The following is a 23,139-nucleotide window of genomic DNA, read 5'->3' on the forward strand; positions in this document are numbered from 1 at the left end:
GGAAGTGGTTTCATATTTTTTGGTCCCCAGAAGGCTTTTGGGGATTTTTCTTCCCTTTGATTTTGTCGCCAACTCCTTTTTTTGCCCTTTTTTACTACTAAACCGTGATTGAACCCGATTGTTGGGGTTTGTCTTTGGTCTGATTGTGGCTAGGAAGCCTTGGGAGTGGTTAGAGAGTGTTCTTGGAGTAGGCTTGTTGTTCCTAGAAGCTATAAACTATGGAACCTCCCAAAGATATTTGGATTACCTCCAGTGTTCTTCCTGGAAGCATTGATGTCACTAGTGGGATGATAGCCATTGTGAAACTTAATGGAACCAACTTCCTTGAGTGGTCCCAATCAGCTAAGCTTACTATTGGGGGATGGGATAATTTAGGATTTCTCAAAGGCAAGGAGACTAAACCAAAGCCTAAAGACCCGAAGTTTAACAAGTAGGAACAAGATAATTTTTTGGTAATGTCATGGCTGTTATGCTCAATGCAAACTGCATATAGCCAGGAATTACATGTTTCTCTCTTCAACCTAAGATATTTGGGATAGAGTAACAACCACCTCTTCCCAGGTTAAAAACACTACTAAAGTTTATCAATTCTATAGAGTAGATGGGCCAAATGGCCCATAGGCTGTTTATCCTTCTTTATCTTTTACGTTCTTTGCTGTAGTGGGCCTTAATCTTGGCTTTATTCTTTCTTGTGTTATGTTTTTTAATTTTCTGCCCAACTAGGGGCCTCTCTATAAATTATTAAAGTTTAACTTAATGAAATGGAATTAGGGGTGTAAGAGAGAAGGTTATGTTCGAAAATCTCTCTTTGAACCCTAGTAGCTGCCACCTTCTTCTTCTTCTCTCTTCTTGAAACCTGATTTCTGCTACTTTCTTTTGATTTTCTGCAACTTTTTAAACAGTCCTTTCTTTTCAAAATGTTGTTTTTCTTCTTGGTATCAGAGCAGGCTCGACTTTTCCCTCTTTTCACCTCTTTGTTCCCATACACAGTGTGTATGGAGGACTGAATCGTAGAAATAGTTAAAGAAACCTATTTCAGTCCAGTTGTTAGTGGTTTCTGGAGAGAAGGGGACTGGTTTTGTCATCCTCCTGACAGATTCAAGTGTGCTGCCCAAAACCCTAATTTTGTGGAGAAATATGATTGCAGGCCCCACAGGGAGTTTGACCTGGGTGCTCAGTGACTGAAGGTCTTCTCATCCTTCATCTTGAAGATCGAATCAAGTGGATTGGTGTTCTGTGAAGTCTACAAGGAGCGGCTGAGATTTCTCTGTTTCTCCCGGCTTCCAAGTGTGACGCAGTTAGCAGGTACGACTACATAAAGGTTGGCTCACAACACAATTTTTGTTCTGTCTTCATTTGTTGTTATTCAAAGTTGTTAGAAGTTATTTTTGAAGTATTTAAGATTTAAGAAGATGAACCCTCTAGAAGTTGAAAACAAGCATGTTGTTGAAACCGGACAGGTTCCGGGAGCTTCTGTAGACTCTCTTCTGGCTGTGACCACAGTCAATCTGGATGGAACTAATTATCTGGCCTGGTCACAATCAGTAAAAATTCATATCTGCAATAGAGGCAAATGGGGTTTTATCTCCGGGAGCAAGAAGGCTCCTTTGGAAGATAACCCTTCGTATGAAAAATGGATGCAAGAAAATTATACTGTTATTGGATGGTTTGTAAACTCAATGCAACCGCAGATTAGTTAGCACTACGTGTGGATGAATTCAGCAAAGGAAATTTGGGATAGTGTTGTTGAAACCTATTCCTAGAAATTAAATGTGGCCAGAGCATACAAGCTGAAAAGTGATGTGAAGAATTTGAGACAGGGGGAGAAACCATTAGTTGTGTATTTCTCAATACTGAAGTCTTTATGGAAAGAAACTATAGCCTGAAACACCATTAATGATGTTGAGAGTATGACATCACAAAGCAAAATATTTTATCCAAGGATAGTGTTTCACTATCTCAAGCCTATGCCTTGGTAAGTAGTGAAGAAAGCAGGAGACTTGTTCAGGTCCAAGGACTGGTCTAAATGATCACTTTGCTAATATAGGAGTGAAACCAATGGAGTTGTAGGGACTCCAAGTAGCTCAAGGAAGAAAGAAATTATTTGTGAGTATTGTAAGAAACTAAAACGCACTAAAGACAAGTGTTGGAAATTGCATCCTGAGCTTCTTCCTCTTCAGTTTCAAAAGAAGTCTGATAATATGAAGGCAGGGAGTGCTAATATTGCTACTGGTCCAGATAATGACAAATACCAAACTGAAGAGACGACTGCTAGTGAGCAGTTACCAGGTATGAATGCAGAATATGAGATGTTTGGGAGGATGATCAATCACCTAGAGGGTGTGGCCTCTTATTCCAACCCTCCAGGAAATTCAACCTCTTCTGCATTTGCTAATTCAGGTATACGGGCTTCTACCAATCATGCAACTATTTTAGGTAATTGTAGGATCCCTTGGATTATTGATTCTAGTGCTTCTAATCATATCACCAGTGTTTCCACTTTGTTTGTTCTTATGATTTACTTCCTGGCCGTGACAAAATCACCCCAGCCGATGGCTCTCTTGCCCTTATCTCTGGCAAGGGAACCATCAAGGCTACAGATTCCTTGGTACTTCGTTCTGCTCTTCATGTACCCAAGATAAAAACAAATTTGTTATCTGTAAGTAGCCTAAGTCATTGAACTGTGTTTTTCAGGATCTGGAGTCTCAGAAAGTGATTGGGAGTGGCCATGAGGCGAATGGAATATATCTGCTTGACACTCCTAGACAGAGTCATGAACAACCTGGAAAAACTGCTTTTGGGTCTACATCTACAGAGTCCATTAGTCGAGTCATGTTATGTCATTTTCGTTTGGGTCATCTTTCTTTTTTTGCATTGAGTCATTTATTCCCATAACTGTTTAAGGGAATTAGTCTATCCAATTTTCATTGTGAGTCATGTGAATTGTGAAAACATTGTAGAAGCAGTTATCCTTTGAGTAATAAAAGATCTCATTTTTATATTGTGCACTCTAATATGTGGGGGCCTTACCACTTACCTTCTATGGGTGGCTACAAATATTTTATCTTGTTCATTGATGACTTTTCTCGGTTCACTTGGATATTTTTTATGAAGTCCTATGATGAAGTTCCCAAACTTGTGAGGCAATTCCATGAATTTGTCCTAACCCAATTTGATACCAGAATTAAAATTTTCAAATCCAACAATGCAAAAGAATATTTTGAGAAAAACCTGACCTGCTATCTCATTGATTTGGGGGTTATTCATCAAAGCTCCTATGTTAGGAACCCAGAACATAATGGAGTTGCTGAAAGAAAAAATTGGCATATTGTTGAAGTTGCAAGAAGTATTATATTTGCCTCGCATGTCCCTACAAAATTTTGGGATGATGTTGTTCCCACTGCAACCTACCTAATCAATCGTATGCCATCCAGGGTTTTGGGGTTTAAGTCTCCTTCATCTAGGGCAGGACCTTTTTCCTATTCCTTTTCATGTCTTTGGTTGCACTTGTTATGTACATATCCCAAATGTCCAGAGACATAAATTTGAACCAAAAGCCCATAAGTGTATCTTCCTTGGTTATTCCCCCACACAAAAGGGTTACTATTGTTTTGATCGGAAGACTAGCACTCGGTATGTCTTAATGGATCTCACCTTTGATGAGCTTTCTTCTTTTTATGTTCTTCTCAGGAGAGGCATTCTCCAAAGGTAGAGAATTTGTCACAGTTGTTTGCTCTTCTTTTGAGCCTCTTCCTCCTTCAAATGAGTTAAGGGAGGATCAGTCATCTCATTCTCATTTCAGTGTTCATATCCCTCCTCCATTACCTCATCGTCCTCTTTTTAATCCCAAGTTGTACCAACGGCAGAAAACTAGAAGTGAGCAGATTGTTTCCCCTACACCGCATGAGCCTCCTGCACTTCCAGTCACAGAAGAGACAATAGGTATTGATACAGCCCCTTTGGAGCCATCCTTCCTAGACCTTTATACCCCTATTGCTATCAGGAAAGAAAAAAGGAAGTGTACTGCATATTGCATTTCCAAAAACCTTTCTTATAGTTTGTTCTCTCATTCATATTTTGGCTATCTTTCTTTTGTTGATTCTAACCCAATACCCAGGTCTGTGTCAGAAGCTCTTACTATTCCAAAATGGAGGGATGCTATGAGAACAGAAATTGATGCCCTGCACAACAATGACACTTGGGAAGTGGTTGATTTACCTGAAAGAAAGGAACCAATAGGCTGTAAGTGGGTTTTTACCATCAAATATCATGTTGATGGCACCATTGAAAGGTACAAGGCTAGGCTGGTTGCAAAAGGTTATACACAGACATATGGAATTGATTATCTGGAGACTTTGCTCCTGTTGCCAAGATGACTTCTGTGAGAGTTCTGCTATCTCTGGTTGCACACTCAGGCTGGCCACCTTATCAGCTGGATGTAAAGAATGCATTTCTGAATGGAAAGTTACATGAGGAGGTCTATATGTCTCTTCCTCCAATGAAGTATGAAATAGATATGAAAGGGAAGGTCTACAGGCTGAAGAAATCTCTTTATGGACTTAAACAGTCCCCTAGAGCATGGTTTGAAAGGTTTAGGGCTGCCCTTGATAGCTTTGGCTATGTATAGACACAGTTTGATCATACCCTCTTTGTGAAGAGGAGAGGATCCTTGGTCGTTTACCTGATTGTGTATGTTGATGATATTGTCGTAACTGGTAATGATGTATCCGGGATTAATGATCTCAAACATTTCCTTCATATAGAGTTTGAGATCAAAGATCTAGGGGATTAAGATACTTTCTTGGCATAGAAGTTTGCTAGATCCAAGGATGAGACACTTATCTCTCAGAATCCGATTACATCCTGGACACTCATCGTCAGGAAATAATTCTTGATGAGGAGAGCTCAGGAGCAGTGGGAGATGTCCCACAAAATCCAGGTAATGCCCAACCTAGAAGAACCACCCGGGTATCCAGACCACCAGTCCGATATGGCTATGACCAGGATAGTTACCTGGTGGAAGCCTTGACTAGTGAAGAGGATCCCGTGACTTACGCGGAAGCTATGTTAGACATAGACTCCCAGAAGTGGGTGGAGGCCATGAGAGCTGAGATGGACTCAATGGAGACCAACGGAGTCTGGACTCTAGTGGATCCGCCCTCCGGGGTAAAAGCAATTGGTTGGAAATGGATCTACAAGAGGAAGAAGGGCCCCGATGGCAGGATTGAGACCTTTAAAGCTCGTTTGGTGGCGAAAGGGTATACTCAGAAAGAAGGCATCGACTATGAGGAAACCTTTTCGCCCGTGGCCATGCTTAAATCCATTAGGATCCTGCTAGCTGTAGCAGCGTACCATGACTACGAAATTTGGCAAATGGATGTCAAAACAGCATTCCTGAATGGAGATCTTAGTGAAGATATCTACATGCAGCAGCCGCAAGGCTTCATTGCTGCTAGTCAGGAACACATGGTATGTAAACTTAATAGATCCATATATGGACTTAAGCAGGCTTCTAGGAGTTGGAACATCCGTTTTGATTCTGCAGTCAAAACGTTTGACTTTGAGCAGAATCCGGATGAGCCCTGTGTTTACAGGAAATCCAGTGGGGATAAGATCACCCTTTTGGTCTTGTATGTGGACGATATCCTACTCATTGGGAATGATGTAGGAATGTTGACTTCGGTCAAGGTATGGCTATCACAGCAGTTCTCCATGAAAGATCTTGGAGAAGCTTCATACATATTGGGTCTTCGACTCTATAGAGATAGATCGAAGCGGATAATTGGATTATCCCAGACTGCTTATATTGACAAAATTGTCAAAAGATACAACATGGAAAACTCCAAGAAAGGAAACGTTCCTTTCAGGCACGGAGTCACTCTCTCCAAGAAGATGTCTCCCAAGACTTCTGAGGAGATTGAGAGCATGAGAGACGTTCCCTATGCCTCAGCCGTAGGGAGCATCATGTATGCCATGCTGTGCACTCGCCCGGACATAGCTCAGGCGGTGAGTGTGGTAAGCAGATTCCAGGCAAACCTAGGGCAGGAGCATTGGACTGCTGTGAAGAACATACTCAAATACCTTCGAAGGACAAAAGAGTTTTGTCTAGTATTCGATGGTAGTTCACTGCAAGTTCTAGGGTATACTGATGCTGATTTCCAGTCGGATCCGGATGATAGAAAGTCTACATCTAGGTATGTTTTCACGATAGGATCGTGTGTTGTTTGCTGGAAAAGCAGCAAACAGGGGTCCACTGCAGACTCCACAACCGAAGCCGAGTACATTGCCGCAAGTGAAGCTGCCAAGGAAGCCGTGTGGATGAAGAAGTTCATACACGAATTAGGAGCGATTCCATCCAGCACATCACCCATACCGTTGTTGTGTGACAACAATGGAGCGATCGCCTAGGCTAAAGAGCCTCGGGCTCACTCGAAGTCAAAGCACATCGAGAGAAAGTACCATGTACTGCAGGAGATCGTTGGTAGAGGGGACATCCTAATTTAGAAGGTAGCATCAATGGATAATGTGGCAGACCCATTGACTAAGCCACTAACACAGAAGGTGTTTGAGAAACACGTGGAAAGTATGGGACTCCGGCTTGTACCAGATTGAACCTAAGTGCAAGTGGGAGCTGTTAGACAGTTTATGTATGCCCTTAGCTTCAATCTGATTTGATGTACTTTTGTTATTTAGTGGAAATAAATAAAGTGCATGTTTGATTCATGTTGTTTGGTTTAATTCTGTGTAAAACCCTAAAACTGGACATTTATAGAGATTCATGTTAGTTTTAAATGTTCACAGCCGTTGGATAAGTCTGAGGAGATTTATCCTGCTAAGGCTGATGCTGGTGTGCCACCAAGTGTTGGGATGGCCTGTCTCAGCCATCAGGGTAGGACCCGAGGCACATGCAGTATGGGATTACTTGAATCCTTGAACCGGACCAGATTTCCAGTCTTGCCCTGGACCTTGGAGATAGATGGGCAAAACTGGAAAATTACACCTGACCCCTAGACTCGATTATGACACTTCACTAGGTGCTGGATCAGGCTGCCTTTGATATGTCAATCAGTGAGATCCTTAGCGGGGATCAAAACCTGGGTATGTTGGGGCAGTTTGAGAATTCATCTGAGTGGGTGGTCATAGTGACAGAATCAGCCACTTTGTCGGACAATGGGTGATGATCGGGAATGCACTCTCTCTGATGGAAACCAAACTGCCGGTAGTTGATTTCAATCGTTGGAATTTTGTTTTGCAAAATTAATATACTTATATTATATGTACGGTTTCAAAATGTTTGCAAATGGTTTTAATTCCCGGGATCCATGTGAGAGGAGAGTGCGGCACTGTTCCTTGCAGCCGAGGGAGAGGTCCTCTCTTGTCGGGCAGTGCTTGATCATTAAGGGCTGAGAGGTTAAGTGTAAGACCATTTAGGATAATACCTGATGGGCTAATCTTGCACCTGCCCACAGTCCCTGGGTTTTTATAAGATGGCTTGGCCCAGGGACCACTTAATGTAAGTGTTGGGCCCATAGGGTCCATATGATGGACTCAAGGGGTTCATTGAGCTTTTCAGTGAATTCGGCTGGGCCTTGTATTAAAGGCTGGGCCGAACCCATGTGGCTGGTGTGTAGATCAATGCTTGGGTCCCACGCCATACAAAGAAGCCCAACTGGGCAGCAGATTGGAAACTAATTAAACACTGAATACTTAATGGGCCAAAAGCCCATTTCGAACTGGGCTGATATGATCACCCAAAGATGGGGCGAATCTGAGATTAATGTTAGTAAAAAGGATGGGGCTTTTAACCCTATCCACTCTGGGAGACCAAATTCAAATCAGATTTGAATCTAGTAACCTCCTGATAAGATCAGGAGTAAACTAACTTTATCTGCAGATAGGTTTAATATGATCCTCTATCCAGATACTGATTTGGATTGGGATAACTCCTGATTAGGAGGTTTCTTAATCAAGAAGAAAAGAGGAGAAACCCTAAGAAAATACAACAAATTTCGAACCAAGAAAAATCGCAAGAAAGGTTCCTGCGAATTGAGATCAGATCTCATACTCCCTAGAAAAGGAGAAAAAGCAGTTCAGCTTTTTCGGTTTTGGTTCTCTCCTCCTGCCGCCGCCATCTGCCATTGCAAGATTGGATCTTTGCAGAAAAGAAAGTCAAGAAATCTGTTCTTGACATCAGTCTTGCAAGAAAGACTGAAAAGGTTACAGTGTTTAGTTCTTCCAGAGGATTCTTGTGAAGGATCCAGTGTGTAGGACGCACCCTGCTGGTTCTGTTCCATCCACAGCTGTGTCATCTTCAGCAGGAACAGATCTTGGAGCATTCTTCGGGCGTGAACACCAACGTTGGGAGATACTGCTTCTCCGGATCAGGTATATTCCTCCCATTTACCTTTTGGTACAGATCTGGTTTGATTATGGTTCAAGTAGGATTCTTGAATATTGTATTCTAAATTTAGGGAATATGATTCCCAGTTGGGAGAAGGTAGGAAATTTTTTTGAAATTCGCCCACCCATTCCGCAACCTTTATGGCGTCCATTAGATGGATCCTACCATTCTTTCATACTTCTCATCCTATTTCACACTATGTTTCAGTTGCTCACCTTTCTGCTTCCCATCGCAACTTTATATCATTGCTATCATCTGTTTCCATTCCCAAGACTGTCAAGTCCTTACCTGCCCAGGGTGATGGCAAGCAATGGAAGAGGAACTATCTACTCTACAACACAATCACACGTGGGAACTCACTGCTCTTCCTCCTAGTAAGCATGTTGTTAGGTGTAAGTGGGTCTACACAATGAAGTATCTCCCAGATGATAGTATGGAATGATTGAAGGCCAGGTTAGTGGCCAAGGGCTATTCTCAGTTGTATGGTGTGGACTAAATGGAGACATTTTCTCCTGTGGCTAAAATTGGTTCTGTTAGAGCTAGCCGAATAAGGGTAGATTAGTCATTCTATTTCTGTTAAGTTATGTGCTTATGTGGCAGTTTTAATAGAGACTTCCTATCCCATACTTAAGTGGGGGGCAGTTTAGTCTTTGTACAACTAATTAGAGGTTAATCCATATTAGGGTCGACTGATAGGGTTTATGCTATCAGATTCGATTGTTCTTCTTCTTCCTTCTTCTTTCTCTCTTACTCTCTACTGGTTCGAACTACTTAAACAGAGCTGTCAAAACATGGTATCAGAGCCATAAACGAAGGAGAAGAAGGTTGCGACTTCAAGATTTCCTTCCTGCGACTTCAAGTTCTCTCTCTTCTTTATTTTCTTCTTCTCTGGGCTACGAATCTGAGGTACACAATCTGATAGCTGCAGCATCTGTTATTTATTTTTTGTTCTAGGACTGTCGCAATCCCTATTACATGTATTAGGAAGGTGCGGCAACCCTAGGATATCAGCCTAATACTGCTGTCACCATGTGTGACAGCCCTAGTCGTGTGGTGGTGGTTGTGGTGTTTACCCTCTACTGAACAATTTCAAGAGGGTTTGTGTGTGGTTGCTCAAGTTGTTGCATTGTTGTCATGGTGACTACCATTTCTGGGTTGTCAGTAGTGGTGTGAACAGGAATTTTTTTTTGTGTGTGGTTGCTTGAGTATTGTGTTGTTGTAATGGTGCCTAATATTTCTGGGATGCCAGTAGCGGTTTGAACAGAAAAAAAAATTTGTGCTGAAAGAAGTAGCCGAATATGGTAAAAAAAATCTGGATGGTAGCCGAATCTAGTCAAAACATCCAGTTCTTAACCTTAATGTTAGTCTACATCAAGTTGTTGATTGTGACTAGTTGTGAGATTGTTATCAATGTGCTGTAGTGTTGCCTTGACAGCAGTAGTTGGTTGGTGACTGAGAGTTCAGCACTAGAGATAGCAGTGGGAGACATAATGGCAGCAATGGGAGATGGTTCCAGTGATCAGAAACCGAGTGTGATGATCCCCTTCGACTATTTGGGTGTGTAGATGACCTCCATTAAACTTAATGGTGAGAATTATGTGCCATGGGCCAAGTCAGTGGAAATTTTCCTCAAGGCAAAGAGGAAAGTGAAACACGTGAAGGAAGATAAACCATCAGCTGACTCTCCAGGGTTTGATGACCGGGAACAAAAAGATGCCCAAATCATGACATGGTTATGGAATAGTATGGAACCCAAAATAAGTGCCAACTTTATGTTCTTAGATACAGCTAAGGACATATGGGAACATGCCAAGAAGCTTTATTCTGGGCAGGATAATACTATAAGGGTATATCAGCTCTATCAGGAGTATTTCGATCTGCAGCAAGGGAATAAAACCCTAGAAGAGTACTATGCTAGTATGAAGAACCTCATAAATGAACTCAAAGTCTGACACTACTAGCCAGAGGAGGTGGACGTGGTACTAGAGGGGGAGGACATGTCTCCCGAGGAGGTCGTGGTGGTTCCGTATTTGGCCATGGTAAAGGAAAAAGTAACTCTACAAGGAAGTGTACCCATTGTGCCAGGGACGGACATTCGGTGAATTTCTATTATGATCTCCATGGCCTTCCGTCTACATGGGCTAATCATTCAATAGCTGGTGGGGTTGATGTCAGTGATAACCAACAGGCAGATCTAATACCTTCCACATCTACATTTGATTCCAGGAAGGAGATGGTGAGTATACCGCGTGATGAGTATGAGAGGTTTCTCCAGGCTACACAACATATTACAGCCACCCTTGCCCACTCAGGTATAGCTTGTTTGGCATCCAAACCCTCTCCATGGATTATTGACTCTGGGCAGGATAATACTATAGGGATATATCAGCTCTATCAGGAGTATTTCGATCTGCAGCAAGGGAATAAAACTCTAGAAGAGTACTATGCCAGTATGAAGAACCTCATAAATGAACTCAATGTCTGACACTACTAGCCAGAGGAGGTGGACGTGGTACTAGAGGGGGAGGACATGTCTCCCAAGGAGGTCATGGTGGTTCCATATTTGGCCATGGTAAAGGAAAAAGTAACTCTACAAGGAAGAGTACCCATTGTGGCAAGAACGGACATTCGGTGAATTTCTGTTATGATCTCCATGGCCCTCCTTCTACATGGGCTAATCATGCAATAGCTGGTGGGGTTGATGTCGGTGATAACCAACAGGCAGATCTAATACCTTCTACATCTATATTCGTTTCCAGGAAGGAGATGGTGAGTATACCGCGTGACGAGTATGAGAAGTTTCTCCAGGCTACTTCACAGCATACTACAGCCACCCTTGCTCACTCAGGTATAGCTTGTTTGGAATCCAAACCCTCTCCATGGATTATTGACTCTGGAGCCTCTGATCACATGACCGGGACTCCAGGTGTGTTCTCTTTCCTCTCTAAAACTTCCACATCTCAAACTGTTACCCTTGCCAACGGTTCCTCCTCTCCCATCGGCGGTGTTGGTAATGTTGACACGGCTTCTCTTTCTTTATCATCTGTTCTATATGTCCCTAAGTTTCCATTCAATCTTATGTCTGTTAGTAAATTAACCAAGACTCTTAATTGCTCTATTACATTTTTCCCTTCCTTTTGTGTTTTTCAAGATCTCAAGACGGGGAAGAAGATTGGTGGGGGGCATGAGGCTAGTGGATTGTATTACCTTGACGGTGGTGAATCGTCAGTAGCACTTCAGACTTCACTCACTCCTCTACAGTGGCATTGTCGACTAGGACATCCATCTCTCAAGGAACTCAAGATACTGGTTCCATCCTTGAGTCATTTGTTGTCTTTACAGTGTGAGTCTGTCAGTATGGGAAACATCATCGTGTTTCCTTTAGTCCTAGAGTTGAAAGTCGTATGTTGAGTCCTTTTGCTTTGGTTTATTCAGATGTTGGGATCCGATTAAAATAGTCTTATAATGGTTACAAGTATTTTGTCACTTTTATTGATGATTGTTCAAGGATGACATGGATTTATTTAATGAAAGAAATGAGTGAATTATTTTCCATTTTTCAAAAATTCCATGCTAAAATATTTACACAATTTGGTGTTCCAATCAAAGTTCTTCGTTCAGATAACGGTCGTGAATACTTTCTTACTTCCTTTCAACAGTATTTAGAACAGCATAGAATCATTAATCAAACTTCATGTGCATCCACTCCTCAACAAAATGGGGTGGCTGAACAAAAGAACCGTCATCTCCTTGAAACTGCTCGGTCTATTCTTCATCATATGAGTGTTCCTAAACGATTTTGGAGTGATGTTGTATTTACTGCATGTTTCCTTATTAATCGGATGCCCTCCTTCATTCTTCATGGTCAGTTTCCCTTTTCTATTTTGTTCCCCACCTTGTCTCCCTTTCCATTAACACCCCGCATCTTTGGCTGCGTGTGCTTTGTTCACAATCTGAGTCCTGGGATAGACAAGCTAGATGCACTCTCTATTAAGTGTGTCTTTCTTGGCTACTCTCGGACTCAAAAAGGGTACAAGTGTTACAATCTCATTACTCGGAAGTGCTATATTTGTCCTGATGTCACCTTTTTTGAGTCTGTCCCCTTCTTCTCGGGACCTGAAGCATCGGTGTCTCCACCTTTGCTTCCTCTTCCTCTTCAAGTCAGTGATCACATTCCGGTTGTTCTAGTTGGAGTTGACCCTTCACCTCCTCCAGTGTAGATAAACGACCACCGATCCGGCATGTGTATACTCATCGGTAGACACCGGCTCCTCCTCCAGCTTCTACCTTGTCCGTGGATCCTGTTGTTGCTTCTGTCCCATAACCGTCAGGACTTGATCTTCCCATTGCTTTATGGAAAGGTAAACGTAGTTGTACCCTCCATCCCATTTCCAATTTTGTTTCAGTCTCTCGCCTTTCCGCTTCACATCGCCAATTTGTTTCATTGTTGTCATCTATTTCTATACCTAAGAATGTCCAAGAGGCTCTTAGCTCACCTGGGTGGCGGCAGGCAATGAAGGAGGAACTCTCTGCCCTTCAGCATACTCAAACGTGGGAGCTCACTACTCTTCCTCCCGATAAGCATGTTGTGGGTTGTAAATGGGTGTATACTGTTAAATACTTGCTGGATGGTAGTGTGGAGCATCTGAAGGCCAAACTTGTTGCTAAAGGTTATTCACAGTTGTATGGGGTGGACTATATGGAGACCTTCTCTCCAGTGGCTAAGATTGGCTCTGTCCGTGTCTTAATTTCCCTAGCAGTTATGTATGATTGGCCCTTGTTTCAACTTGACATTAAAAATGCCTTCCTTCATGGTGACCTTATAGAGGAGGTATATATGGAGCAACCACTTGGGTTTGTTGCTCAGGGGGATGATGGTAAGGTGTGCAGATTGAAAAAGACAATTTATGGGTTGAAACAATCGCCTCATGCTTGGTTTGAGAAATTTATTGAAGTGGTGAAAAATTTTGGAATGAAACAATGCCAGGTTGACCACTCGGTGTTCAGCTATGATTTAGAAGTTGAAAAGATTTTACTAGTGGTCTATGTGGATGATATTGTCATAACTGGTAGTGACAAATTGGGGATCGATAAACTAAAGGTCTTTCTGCAAAACCATTTTCAAACAAAAGACCTTGGGACATTGAAGTATTTCTTGGGTATAGAAGTTGCTAGATCAAAACAAGGTGTAAACCTATGCCAAAGAAAATATGTTCTTTATCTGCTAGATGAAACAGGACTATTAGGTGCAAAACCGGCTGAAACTCCCATGGAGCCAAATGCTAAGTTGAGCAGTGATACCAGGAAAATATTTGATGATCCTGGAAGGTATAGACGGTTAGTGGGGAAGCTGAACTATTTGACTATCACGAGACCAGACATCTCCTTTGCAGTCAATGTGGTGAGCCAAATTTATGCAGAATCCTCGGATACCTCACTGGGATGTAGTTCTTAGAATTGTAAGGTACCTGAAGGGAGCTCCAGGCCGTGGGTTATTGTATAAACCAGGAGGAAGACTTAAGGTAATTGGGTATATAGATGCAGATTGGGCAGGCTCTGTGTCTGATAGAAGATCTACTATAGGTTACTGCACATTTCTTAGAGGAAATCTTGTGACATGAAAGAGTAAGAAGCAGACGGTTGTGGCAAGAAGCAGTGCTGAAGCCGAATACAGAGCCATGGAACACACTACATGTGAATTAGTATGGTTGAGGAATCTCCTACAAGAAATGGGGTCTCCATGGATAGACCTATGAAATTGTACTGTGACAATCAAGCTGCACTACACATCTCATCTAACCCTGTTTTTCGTGAGAGAACAAAACACAGATATTGATTGCCACTTTGTGAGGGAGAAGATCCTTACTGGAGAGATAAGCACAGAACATGTGGGCTTAGGTGATCAGTGGGCAGATTTGTTTACAAAAAGCTTAAGCTCAGGGAGAGTGAACTATATATATAACAAGCTGGGATTATATGACATATATTCTCCATCTTGAGGGGGAGTGTTAGAGCTAGCCGAATAAGGGTAGATTAGTCATTCTATTTCTTATGTAATAGAGACTTCCTGTCCCATACTTAAGTGGGGGGTAGTTTAGTCTTTGTACAACTAATTAGAGGTTAATCCATATTAGGGTCGACTGATAGGGTGTATGCTATTAGATTCGACTGTTCTTCTTCCTTCTTCTTCTTCTTTCTCTCTTACTCTCTACTAGTTCGAACTACTTAAACAGAGTTGTCAAAACAATATCATTGGTTTCTATGTATAATTGGCGTCTTTTGCAACTTGACATCAAAAATGCATTTCTACATGGTGATCACATTGAGGAGGTGTATATGGAGCAACCACTAAGGTTTATTGCTCAAGGGGAGGATGGTAAGGTTTGAAGACTCAAAAGGGAAATTTATGGACTGAAACAATCTCTATGCGCATGGTTTGGCAGGTTCAATGAAGTAGTGAAAAACTTTGGGATGAAATAGTGTCAGGTAGACCATTTTGTGTTCAGCCATGACTCAAAAGATGGGAAAATCTTGCTGGTGGTGTATGTGGATGATATTGTCATAAGTAGGAGTGACAGTAATGGGATTAACAGGTTGAAGAAATTCCTATAGGACCACTTCAATATGAAAGATTTGGGTAAGCCGAAGTACTTCCTAGGAATAGAAGTTGCAAGGTCAAGACATGGAATTAATTTATGTCAAAGAAAATACGTTCTTGACCTACTTGAAGAAACATGACTATTAGGTGCTAAACTAGCCGAGACTCCTATGGAACTGAATGTCAAGTTGAGTGTTGATGTAGGTGAAGAGTTTGATGATCTTGGAAGATACAGGAGGTTGGTAGGAAAGTTAAATTATCTGACTATTACCCGGCCAGATATATCATTTGTTGTGAGTATGTGAGTCAGTTTATGCAATATCCTCAGATTCCTCATTGGGAAGTACTTCTAAGGATCGTTAGGTACCTGAAGGGTGCTCCAGGTCATGGTTTTCTATACAAAGGTGGAGGGACTCTTGAGATAGTAGGGTATACAGATGCTGATTGAGCTGGTTCTGTATCAGACAGGAGATCAACTACAAGGTATTGTACCTTCATTGGTGGCAATCTTGTAACCTGGAAGAGTAAGAAACAAACAATGGTGGCAATGAGTAGTGTAGAAGTTGAGTATAGGGCTATGGCTCATACCACATGTGAACTAGTATGGTTGAAGAACTTGCTACAAGAGATGGGGTTCTCAGTTGACAAACCCATGAGACTATACTGTGATAATCAAGTAGTTGTTAACATCTCTTCTAATCCAGTCTTCCATGAGAGAACCAAGCATATTGAGGTCGATTGTCACTTTGTAAGAGAGAAAGTGATCAGTGGAGTGATAACCACATCTCATGTGAGCTCGGGAAATCAGTGGGCAGATCTCTTTACAAAGAGATTGTCTCAGGGCAGAGTAGATTATATTTGTGACAAGCTAGGACTATATGACATATACTCTCTAGCATGAGGGGAAGTGTTAGAGTTCACAGAACAGGGGAAGTGTTAGAGTTCACAGAACAGGGGTATTCTTTTTCTTCTTCTTCTTCTTCTTCTTCTTCTTCTTCTTCTTCTCTACTTGAACCTAGAACTGAATAGGGTTTTCACAAACTTCACCAGGCAACATATCCATAGTAGTGATATTGTTTCACTTTCTATGGCATATTCCTTGGTGCAAAGAGAAGACAGTAGGAGGGTTGCTATAATGCAGAACACTAATATTGAGCACTCTGCCTTTATGTCTTCTAAACCTAGGCTGAGTAAGGTTTAAAACAGAGAAGGGTAATGCTCATCTAGCTATAATTGGTGGTGATAGACTACTGGTATCCAGCCTTCACAACATGGCTCCTTTGATGTGATGGGCAACCTCAAGCCTCTTGATTGAGCTAGAGAAGAGTGGGTCAACAAATTTTGTTGGTTTTAGCAATCCTTCCACCTCTTTTGCTAAAACAAGTATTGCATTTTCTTGTCATCCTTCCTCTTTTATCTCCTGGATTGTGGATTCTAGAGATAGTGCACATATGGTTGGTGTGCCTTTCCACTTTACCTCATATAAATTAACTCCTAGGAAAGGTAAGATTACTGTAGCAAATGGATCTCATACTCCAATCTCGGGATTGGGTGAAGAAATTCTTACACCTAACCTTTCCTCCAGTTTTGTTCTTCATATTTCTCAACTACATAAAAATCTCTTATTTGTTAGCTCCCTCGCAAAAGCTCATAATTGTTATGTAACCTTCTTTCCCTCTCATTGTGTTTTATTAGGACCTGAACACGAGAAGACAATTGGATGTGGACATGAAATAGATGGAGTCTACCTTCTTGACCAAGCCCTTGAGCAAGGATTATTGTGCCAAACTAATTCTTGTCAAAATGAAAAATTGAGTCTTTTGAAATTATGACATTGTCGCCTTGGACATGTGTCCTTTGGTTCTATGAAACATTTGTTACCTAATCTGTATCAGTCTATGTAAAGTTTGAGTCCTCAATGTGAAGTATGCCATCTATCAAAATAATGTAGAAATAGATATTTTGCCAATAATAAAAGAAGTAATGTTGCTTTCCATTTGGTACATTCTAATGTATGGGACCCATATTCTATTCCTTGCATGAGAATATACAAGTCTTTTATTTTCTTCATTGATGATTATTCTCAAAACACTTCACTAAACCTAATGAAGAGTAGGGATGGAATTCCCTTAATTGTTCAAAAATTCTTTCATATGATAGAAACATAGTTCGAGAAGAAGATCAAAATGATAAGATCTAGCAATGTAAAGGAATACTTTGAGAAGAACTTATGATTCGTCCTTGAAGAGAGGGGAGTAATTCATCAAAGTTCGTGTAGTTATACTCCCTAACAAAATGAAGTGGTTGAGCGGAAAAATATACATGTGACTAAAGTTGCTCGAGACTTACTATTCCAAATGCATATCCCAACTCGTTTCTGGGGAGATGCAGTTGAAACTGTTGTATACCTTATTAACAAACTTCCTTCTAGGACTCTTCATCTTCAATCAACTCATCAATTCCGCTTCACTAATGATCTGATCTTTTGTCTTCCTCTCAAAGTCTTTGGTTGCACTTGCTTTATTCATGATATGAATCCCTCATAGCTTAAGTTTGATCCAAAGTCTATTAAATGTCTTTCTTGGTTATTCTTCTATCCAGAAGAGCTACAAATGCTTCAATCCTCATTTTGGTAGAAGATATGTTTCCAAGGATGTAACCTTCCTTGAATCCACTCCTTTCTTTCAGTCATCTTGCCCTTCTCTTTAGGGGGAGAATATTAGTGAAGATCAGGCTTCTTTTTGTTTACCTATCCTACCTCCTACATCTTGTCCATCTCCTTCCCCTAATTGCAATAGTCCTTCATCAAATGAAGGAAAAAGGTTGCTTCTAAAACTGAATGTCCACTACAATCTAATATCTTGAACTCAAGTAATCCTAAACTTGTGACCCTTGTTGATTCTAGACCTCTTATTCTTGAAGCCGATGTCTTGAATTTTGGCCTTGATCTTCTTATTGCTATTCAGAAGGGTAAAAGGGAATGTACTAACTATCCTATTAATAATTATGTTTCTTATGATGCCCTTTCACCATCCTACTTTCCATGCATCTCTGTTTTTTCTTCTATGCGAATTCCTTGTAGTGTTATTAGAGGCAATGCAATCACCTTAGTGGAAGGATGCCATGAACCAAGAAATGGAAGATCTCATAATGAACAAAACTTGGGAAATAGTTCTTTCCTAAGGACAAAGTTCCTATAGGATGCAAGTGGGTATACACTATATAACACAATGTCTATGGTTCAACTGAGAGATATAAGGCTCAACTAGTGGCAAAAGGATATACTCAAACTTATAGCATCGATTATCGAGAGACATTTGCTTCTATAACTAAAATGAACTTCATTCGAGTAATCTTCTCCCTTGTCGCTTACTTCTCATGGCCTTTGTATCAAATGGATGTGAAGAATGAATTTCTTAATGGTGACATAATTGTCAAGCGTCGCTAGGCGAATAGGCACTTTTCAAAGAACGCCCTCCATCATTCCCACACAGTCCTCTAAAGTCAAGGTGAGTTAATCATTCTTCTTCTTCTTCTTCTTCTTCGTTTTGTTATTTGTTTCCTGGTTTAAAACAGTGGTTATGCCCTATTTTTCTCATCTTCCTTTTGTATCTTTTCTCCAAGTTTTTTGAATCATTTTATTGGACTAAAATAGGGCTGAAAATAAATAGCAATATACTTATCACCTAGTTTCTTAATTGGTAGGCTCTAGCAATATTCTCATTCTGTGAATAAGTTTTTGTTACTCCATCCTAAATCTCCTTAGTTGTGTTATCACCATATAGTTCTCCTGTACCCACCGGGAGTAGTTAGCTTTAGGTTTCTTTTCTTCACCGATGACATACCCCAATTTTCCACAAGCCCCAATGGCCATTTGTGCAGATTGTGACCATTCTAAGTAGTTTGTACCATCAAACTTTACTGTAACGGTCCCAACCCCGAAGAGAACTATAGCACCTCCTTCCCCTAGTCCCATTTCACCTGCAAATTTGTTTTCAACTCCACAACCCTCCATAACATCCAAAACAGACTAGGAAATCAATTTGAGATGAAAAAAAGGGATTTATCTCCTTTAGAAACCTCAAACACCTTCTTGGTACCTTTTGAAGCCCCTCCCTCATAAGATTCTATTTTCCATGGGAGTGGGAGAAGAGAGAGAAGAGGTTGCCGCTCCCTCCAAAGGCCTCCAAAAAGGCTAGGACTTGAACCGCCCTCTTCAAAAAACCTCAAGAAACCCTAAAAAAGTAGAGCGCCACTTCCTATGTCAAAATTGAAGAGTCCTACTTAATCAAGACTCTTCCCCTTTCTTCAGTTCTTCTTGATTTTGGTGCTAAACCCTAGACCAACTACAAGGGTTTTCAACACCACCAAAAAATCCAAAAACTGGGTTTACCTGAAGTCCTCGATCAGCCCTTTACCTCATCATGCAGTCGGCTGATCTAGGGCTGCATGGAGCAGCTGAAAAAATCTCTAAAATTGCTCTAGTACCAAGAAGAAAAGTTTAGGAGATCTGTTTTGATGTAAAACCTGTGTAAGAAAGAGGAAAAGAAAGAAAAGAGAAGGTTTATGCAAAGAAGAAAAGAGGTTTCCGCTCCCTCCAAAGGCCTCCAAAAAGGCTAGGGCTTGAACCGCCCTCTTCAAAAAACCTCAAGAAACCCTAAAAAAGTAGAGCGCCACTTCCTATGTCAAAATTGAAGAGTCCTACTTAATCAGGACTCTTCCCCTTTCTTCGGTTCTTCTTGATTTTGGTGCTAAACCCTAGACCAACTACAAGGGATTTCAACACCACCAAAAAATCCAAAAGCTGGGTTTACCTGAAGTCCTCGATCAGCCCTTTACCTCATCATGCAGTCGGCTGATCTAGGGCTGCATGGAGCAGCTGAAAAAATCTCTAAAATTGCTCTAGTACCAAGAAGAAAAGTTTAGGAGATCTGTTTTGATGTAAAACCTGTGTAAGAAAGAGGAAAAGAAAGAGAAGAGAAGGTTTATGCAAAGAAGAAAAGAGGAGAGAGATTGAAGAGAATGAGAGAAGCCAAAATTAGGTCTGGCCCCCCCTTTCATTAGCTTATATACTCGCAAATAAAAACTGAATACAAAGATAAATATGTCCTTAGTAAGTCGTCTAGTTGTAAAATCTAAATAAACACTAAACTAATGGGCCTTGGACCCAATAACTCCCTAACTATGCTATGCAAATAAAAATAAGTGATATCAACCCAAAACTCAACACATATTGTTTATTTGTTAATGGGCCTAATTCTTATGGGCCCGTTAACTCTTTTTTATTTCTTTTAAGTGATGAGCTGGCCACCCACTTAAGAGCAGATCTGTAATTAGATTTAATTAAACATGTTTAATAAAAGATTAGAGAGTTAGGAGAGAAAGCATCAAGCTTTCTTCTTCTCCATCTTCTTCTTCCTCTTTCTAATGTTTTCTTCTCTTTTCTCATTTTTCTTGCTGAAAGTTGAGAATTATTTATAGATTTATTGATCTGAATCACATCTGTATTACCATATTGTGTGAAATTGTTATGGTTGGAAACCTCCAGCTACTTTTACTTGCATGTTTCTACTAATATACTTTGCACTTCTAATGCCTTAAGTGACTAATATTATTCTCATTAAATTATAGATCCCTTTCCAAATTGGACTTTCTAAAGCGGACCTTCGGAAAATTTTGAAATCCAGCTTATCTGGGGTAAGATCAGATCCCCTCTAGAATCACATGTCCTTTGCCACTAACATGCTTTGATTGAACTATTATGGTTTTTCTTTTGTAGGTTGAGAAGTCTTTTGCCCAAATGTGTAGAAAGTTGCAAAAGAATTTAACCTCAGAGGAATTGCTGCCATCCTTATGGGATAAATGTAAGGTTAGCCCGATTTACTTTAAATAAAGTTCAAAATGGTTCAAAATAAATGTTCAATTTTTTACATACAAAGAAAACGGATATTCATCTGTAAGTGCAACACTCCAGACTATTTGGTTTGATGTAAAAATGGTGGCCTTCACATCCTAACTCTTTCAGAAGCAGGTTCTTTCACAATGTTAGTGCACATGCTAACTATCTTTCTTAGGTCATGGTTCTTCTTCTTGTACCCCCTTATTAAATCTCTTTTCTTACCCATGTGCAAAATTTCATTACATTGTCAGCTCATAAAAGAATGTAATTGGCAGTTGAAATGAATTAGGCAGTTCATGAAGTGCATATTGAACAATTTGAAGATGAGAAGAAAAGCATCATTGAAAAATTACACTCGAAAAATGATGATGCGAGTCATTCTACAATACACGAAACAAAACTAAAGTTTCTAGATTAGAATTGTTAGAGTTGGTTGAGTAAGTGCAGATTAGTCATTTAATTATGTTTTAAGTTATGTGATGATGTGGCAATTCTGTTTTGACCTTTTTTAGTTCACTTGTCCCATACTTAAGTAGGGGCATATTTGAACTTGTACTCTAATTACATTCTTCTTCTTCTTCTTCTTCTTCTCAGAACAGGATTGTACGAACCATTAAAACATGGTATCAAAGCGCTAAACAAAGGAGAAGTATGTTGTGGTTCCAAGTATCCTGACCTGCAATCTTGTCTTCTTCTTCTTTTCTTCTTCTCTGGGCTGCGCGATCTAGGGTACACAGGTAGGTGATTGCGGTTCTTAATCCAGGACTGCCGCAATCCTTATTACAGGTGTTAGGAAGGTGCAGCAGCCCTAGGATAATAGTTCTAGTACATGGTGACAGCTCTAGTAGTCATGTGGTGGTGTTTGTGGTATTTCAAACCCTTTATTGAGCAGTTTCAACTTTCAAGAGGGTTCTTGAAACTACTACAAGAGATTGGATTCTCAATGGCACACACTACATGTGAGTTAGTATGGCTGAAAAGTCTTTTACAAGAGATTGGATTCTCAATGGACAGACCTATGAGATTGTACTGCGACAACCAAGCTGCAATTCATATCTCATCTAATCCAGTTTTCCATGAGAGAACAAAACACATAGAGGTTGATTGCCACTTATGAAAGAGAAAGTCCTTACTGGAGAGATAAGCACAGAACACATGAGTTCAGGTGATCAATGGGCATATTTGTTTACAAAAGATTTGAGTTTAGGGAGAGTGAACTATATATGTAATAAGCTAGGATTATATGACATATATTCTCCAACTTGAGGGGGAGTGTTAGAATTGGTCGAGTAAGGGTAGATTAGTCATTTTATTATGTTTTAAGTTATGTGATGATGTGACAATTCTGTTTTGACCTTTTTTAGTTCACTTGTCTCATACTTAACTAGGGGCATGTTTGACCTTGTACTCTAATTTTATTATAATAGAGATTGTGGTCTCTCTTTCTTTCTCTCAAAACAGGACTGTCTGAACCATTAAAACAAGAATGATAGCTGATATGTTCCAAGAAAAAGGAAAAGAATATAACTGATCCGTTGTCCTGTTTGCAATATCTAAGTTGTTTTAAATGCAAGTGCACATAGCCTCCTATTTTATGCAATTCAGAATTTATCCAAACTCTTGCCATATCTATTCATAGAACATCCACATCCAACTTCTTTTAAATTAAAAAATTGAAAGTGGGGTGTAGGTGTTAATTTCTACTGGAAGAGTGTAAGACATGCCATAGCCATGTGTCAAATGGCCATTCAATAATTTTATTCATTTGATAGATGGCCTAGATTGGCCATTCAATAGGAGGTTCTTCTAACAACATTCCCTACTTAACTTTACTTAAAACCTGTTATGCAGGAGAGAAGAATGGAAGAAGAGAGGAGAGAGAAAAGAAGAGAGAAGAGAGAACTGAGAGCCAAAAGGGTACTTCTGGTGGTGCTAGCTTTGATATATATACTAGGGCGATAGAACATAAAAAATAAAAGAAGAAAATTACAAGAGTACCCCTGCGGTACTAAGACAAATAACAGTCTTTTAACACTCCCCCTCAAGTTGGGGACATAGATGTCAATCATGCCCAACTTGTCACATAAATCATGATGTCGTGAGTGGTGTAACCCTTTTGTAAAGATGTCTGCAAGTTGATCTTTAGACCTAACATAAGGAATACACACTTCCCCTATGACAACATTTTCTCTAATAAAGTGTTTGTCGATTTCAATGTGTTTAGTTTTATCATGCAACACT

At 40.4% G+C, this 23,139-nt stretch overlaps 1 protein-coding gene across 1 annotated transcript in view; it reads left to right on the top strand.

Moving 5' to 3' along the window:
- Window positions 1-23,139, top strand: part of LOC104601997 (exocyst complex component SEC3A-like) — a 142,229-nt gene that overhangs the window by 112,724 nt on the left and 6,366 nt on the right. The window contains exons 23-24 of the mRNA XM_010265526.2: window positions 20,631-20,696; window positions 20,779-20,868. Coding sequence (XP_010263828.1) covers window positions 20,631-20,696; window positions 20,779-20,868 — 156 coding nt within the window. The remainder of the gene's footprint in view (window positions 1-20,630; window positions 20,697-20,778; window positions 20,869-23,139) is intronic.

The sequence above is a fragment of the Nelumbo nucifera genome, chromosome 6 (assembly GCF_055504915.1).
Source record: "Nelumbo nucifera cultivar China Antique chromosome 6, China Antique-T2T, whole genome shotgun sequence".
NCBI classification, from domain to species: Eukaryota; Viridiplantae; Streptophyta; class Magnoliopsida; order Proteales; family Nelumbonaceae; genus Nelumbo; species Nelumbo nucifera.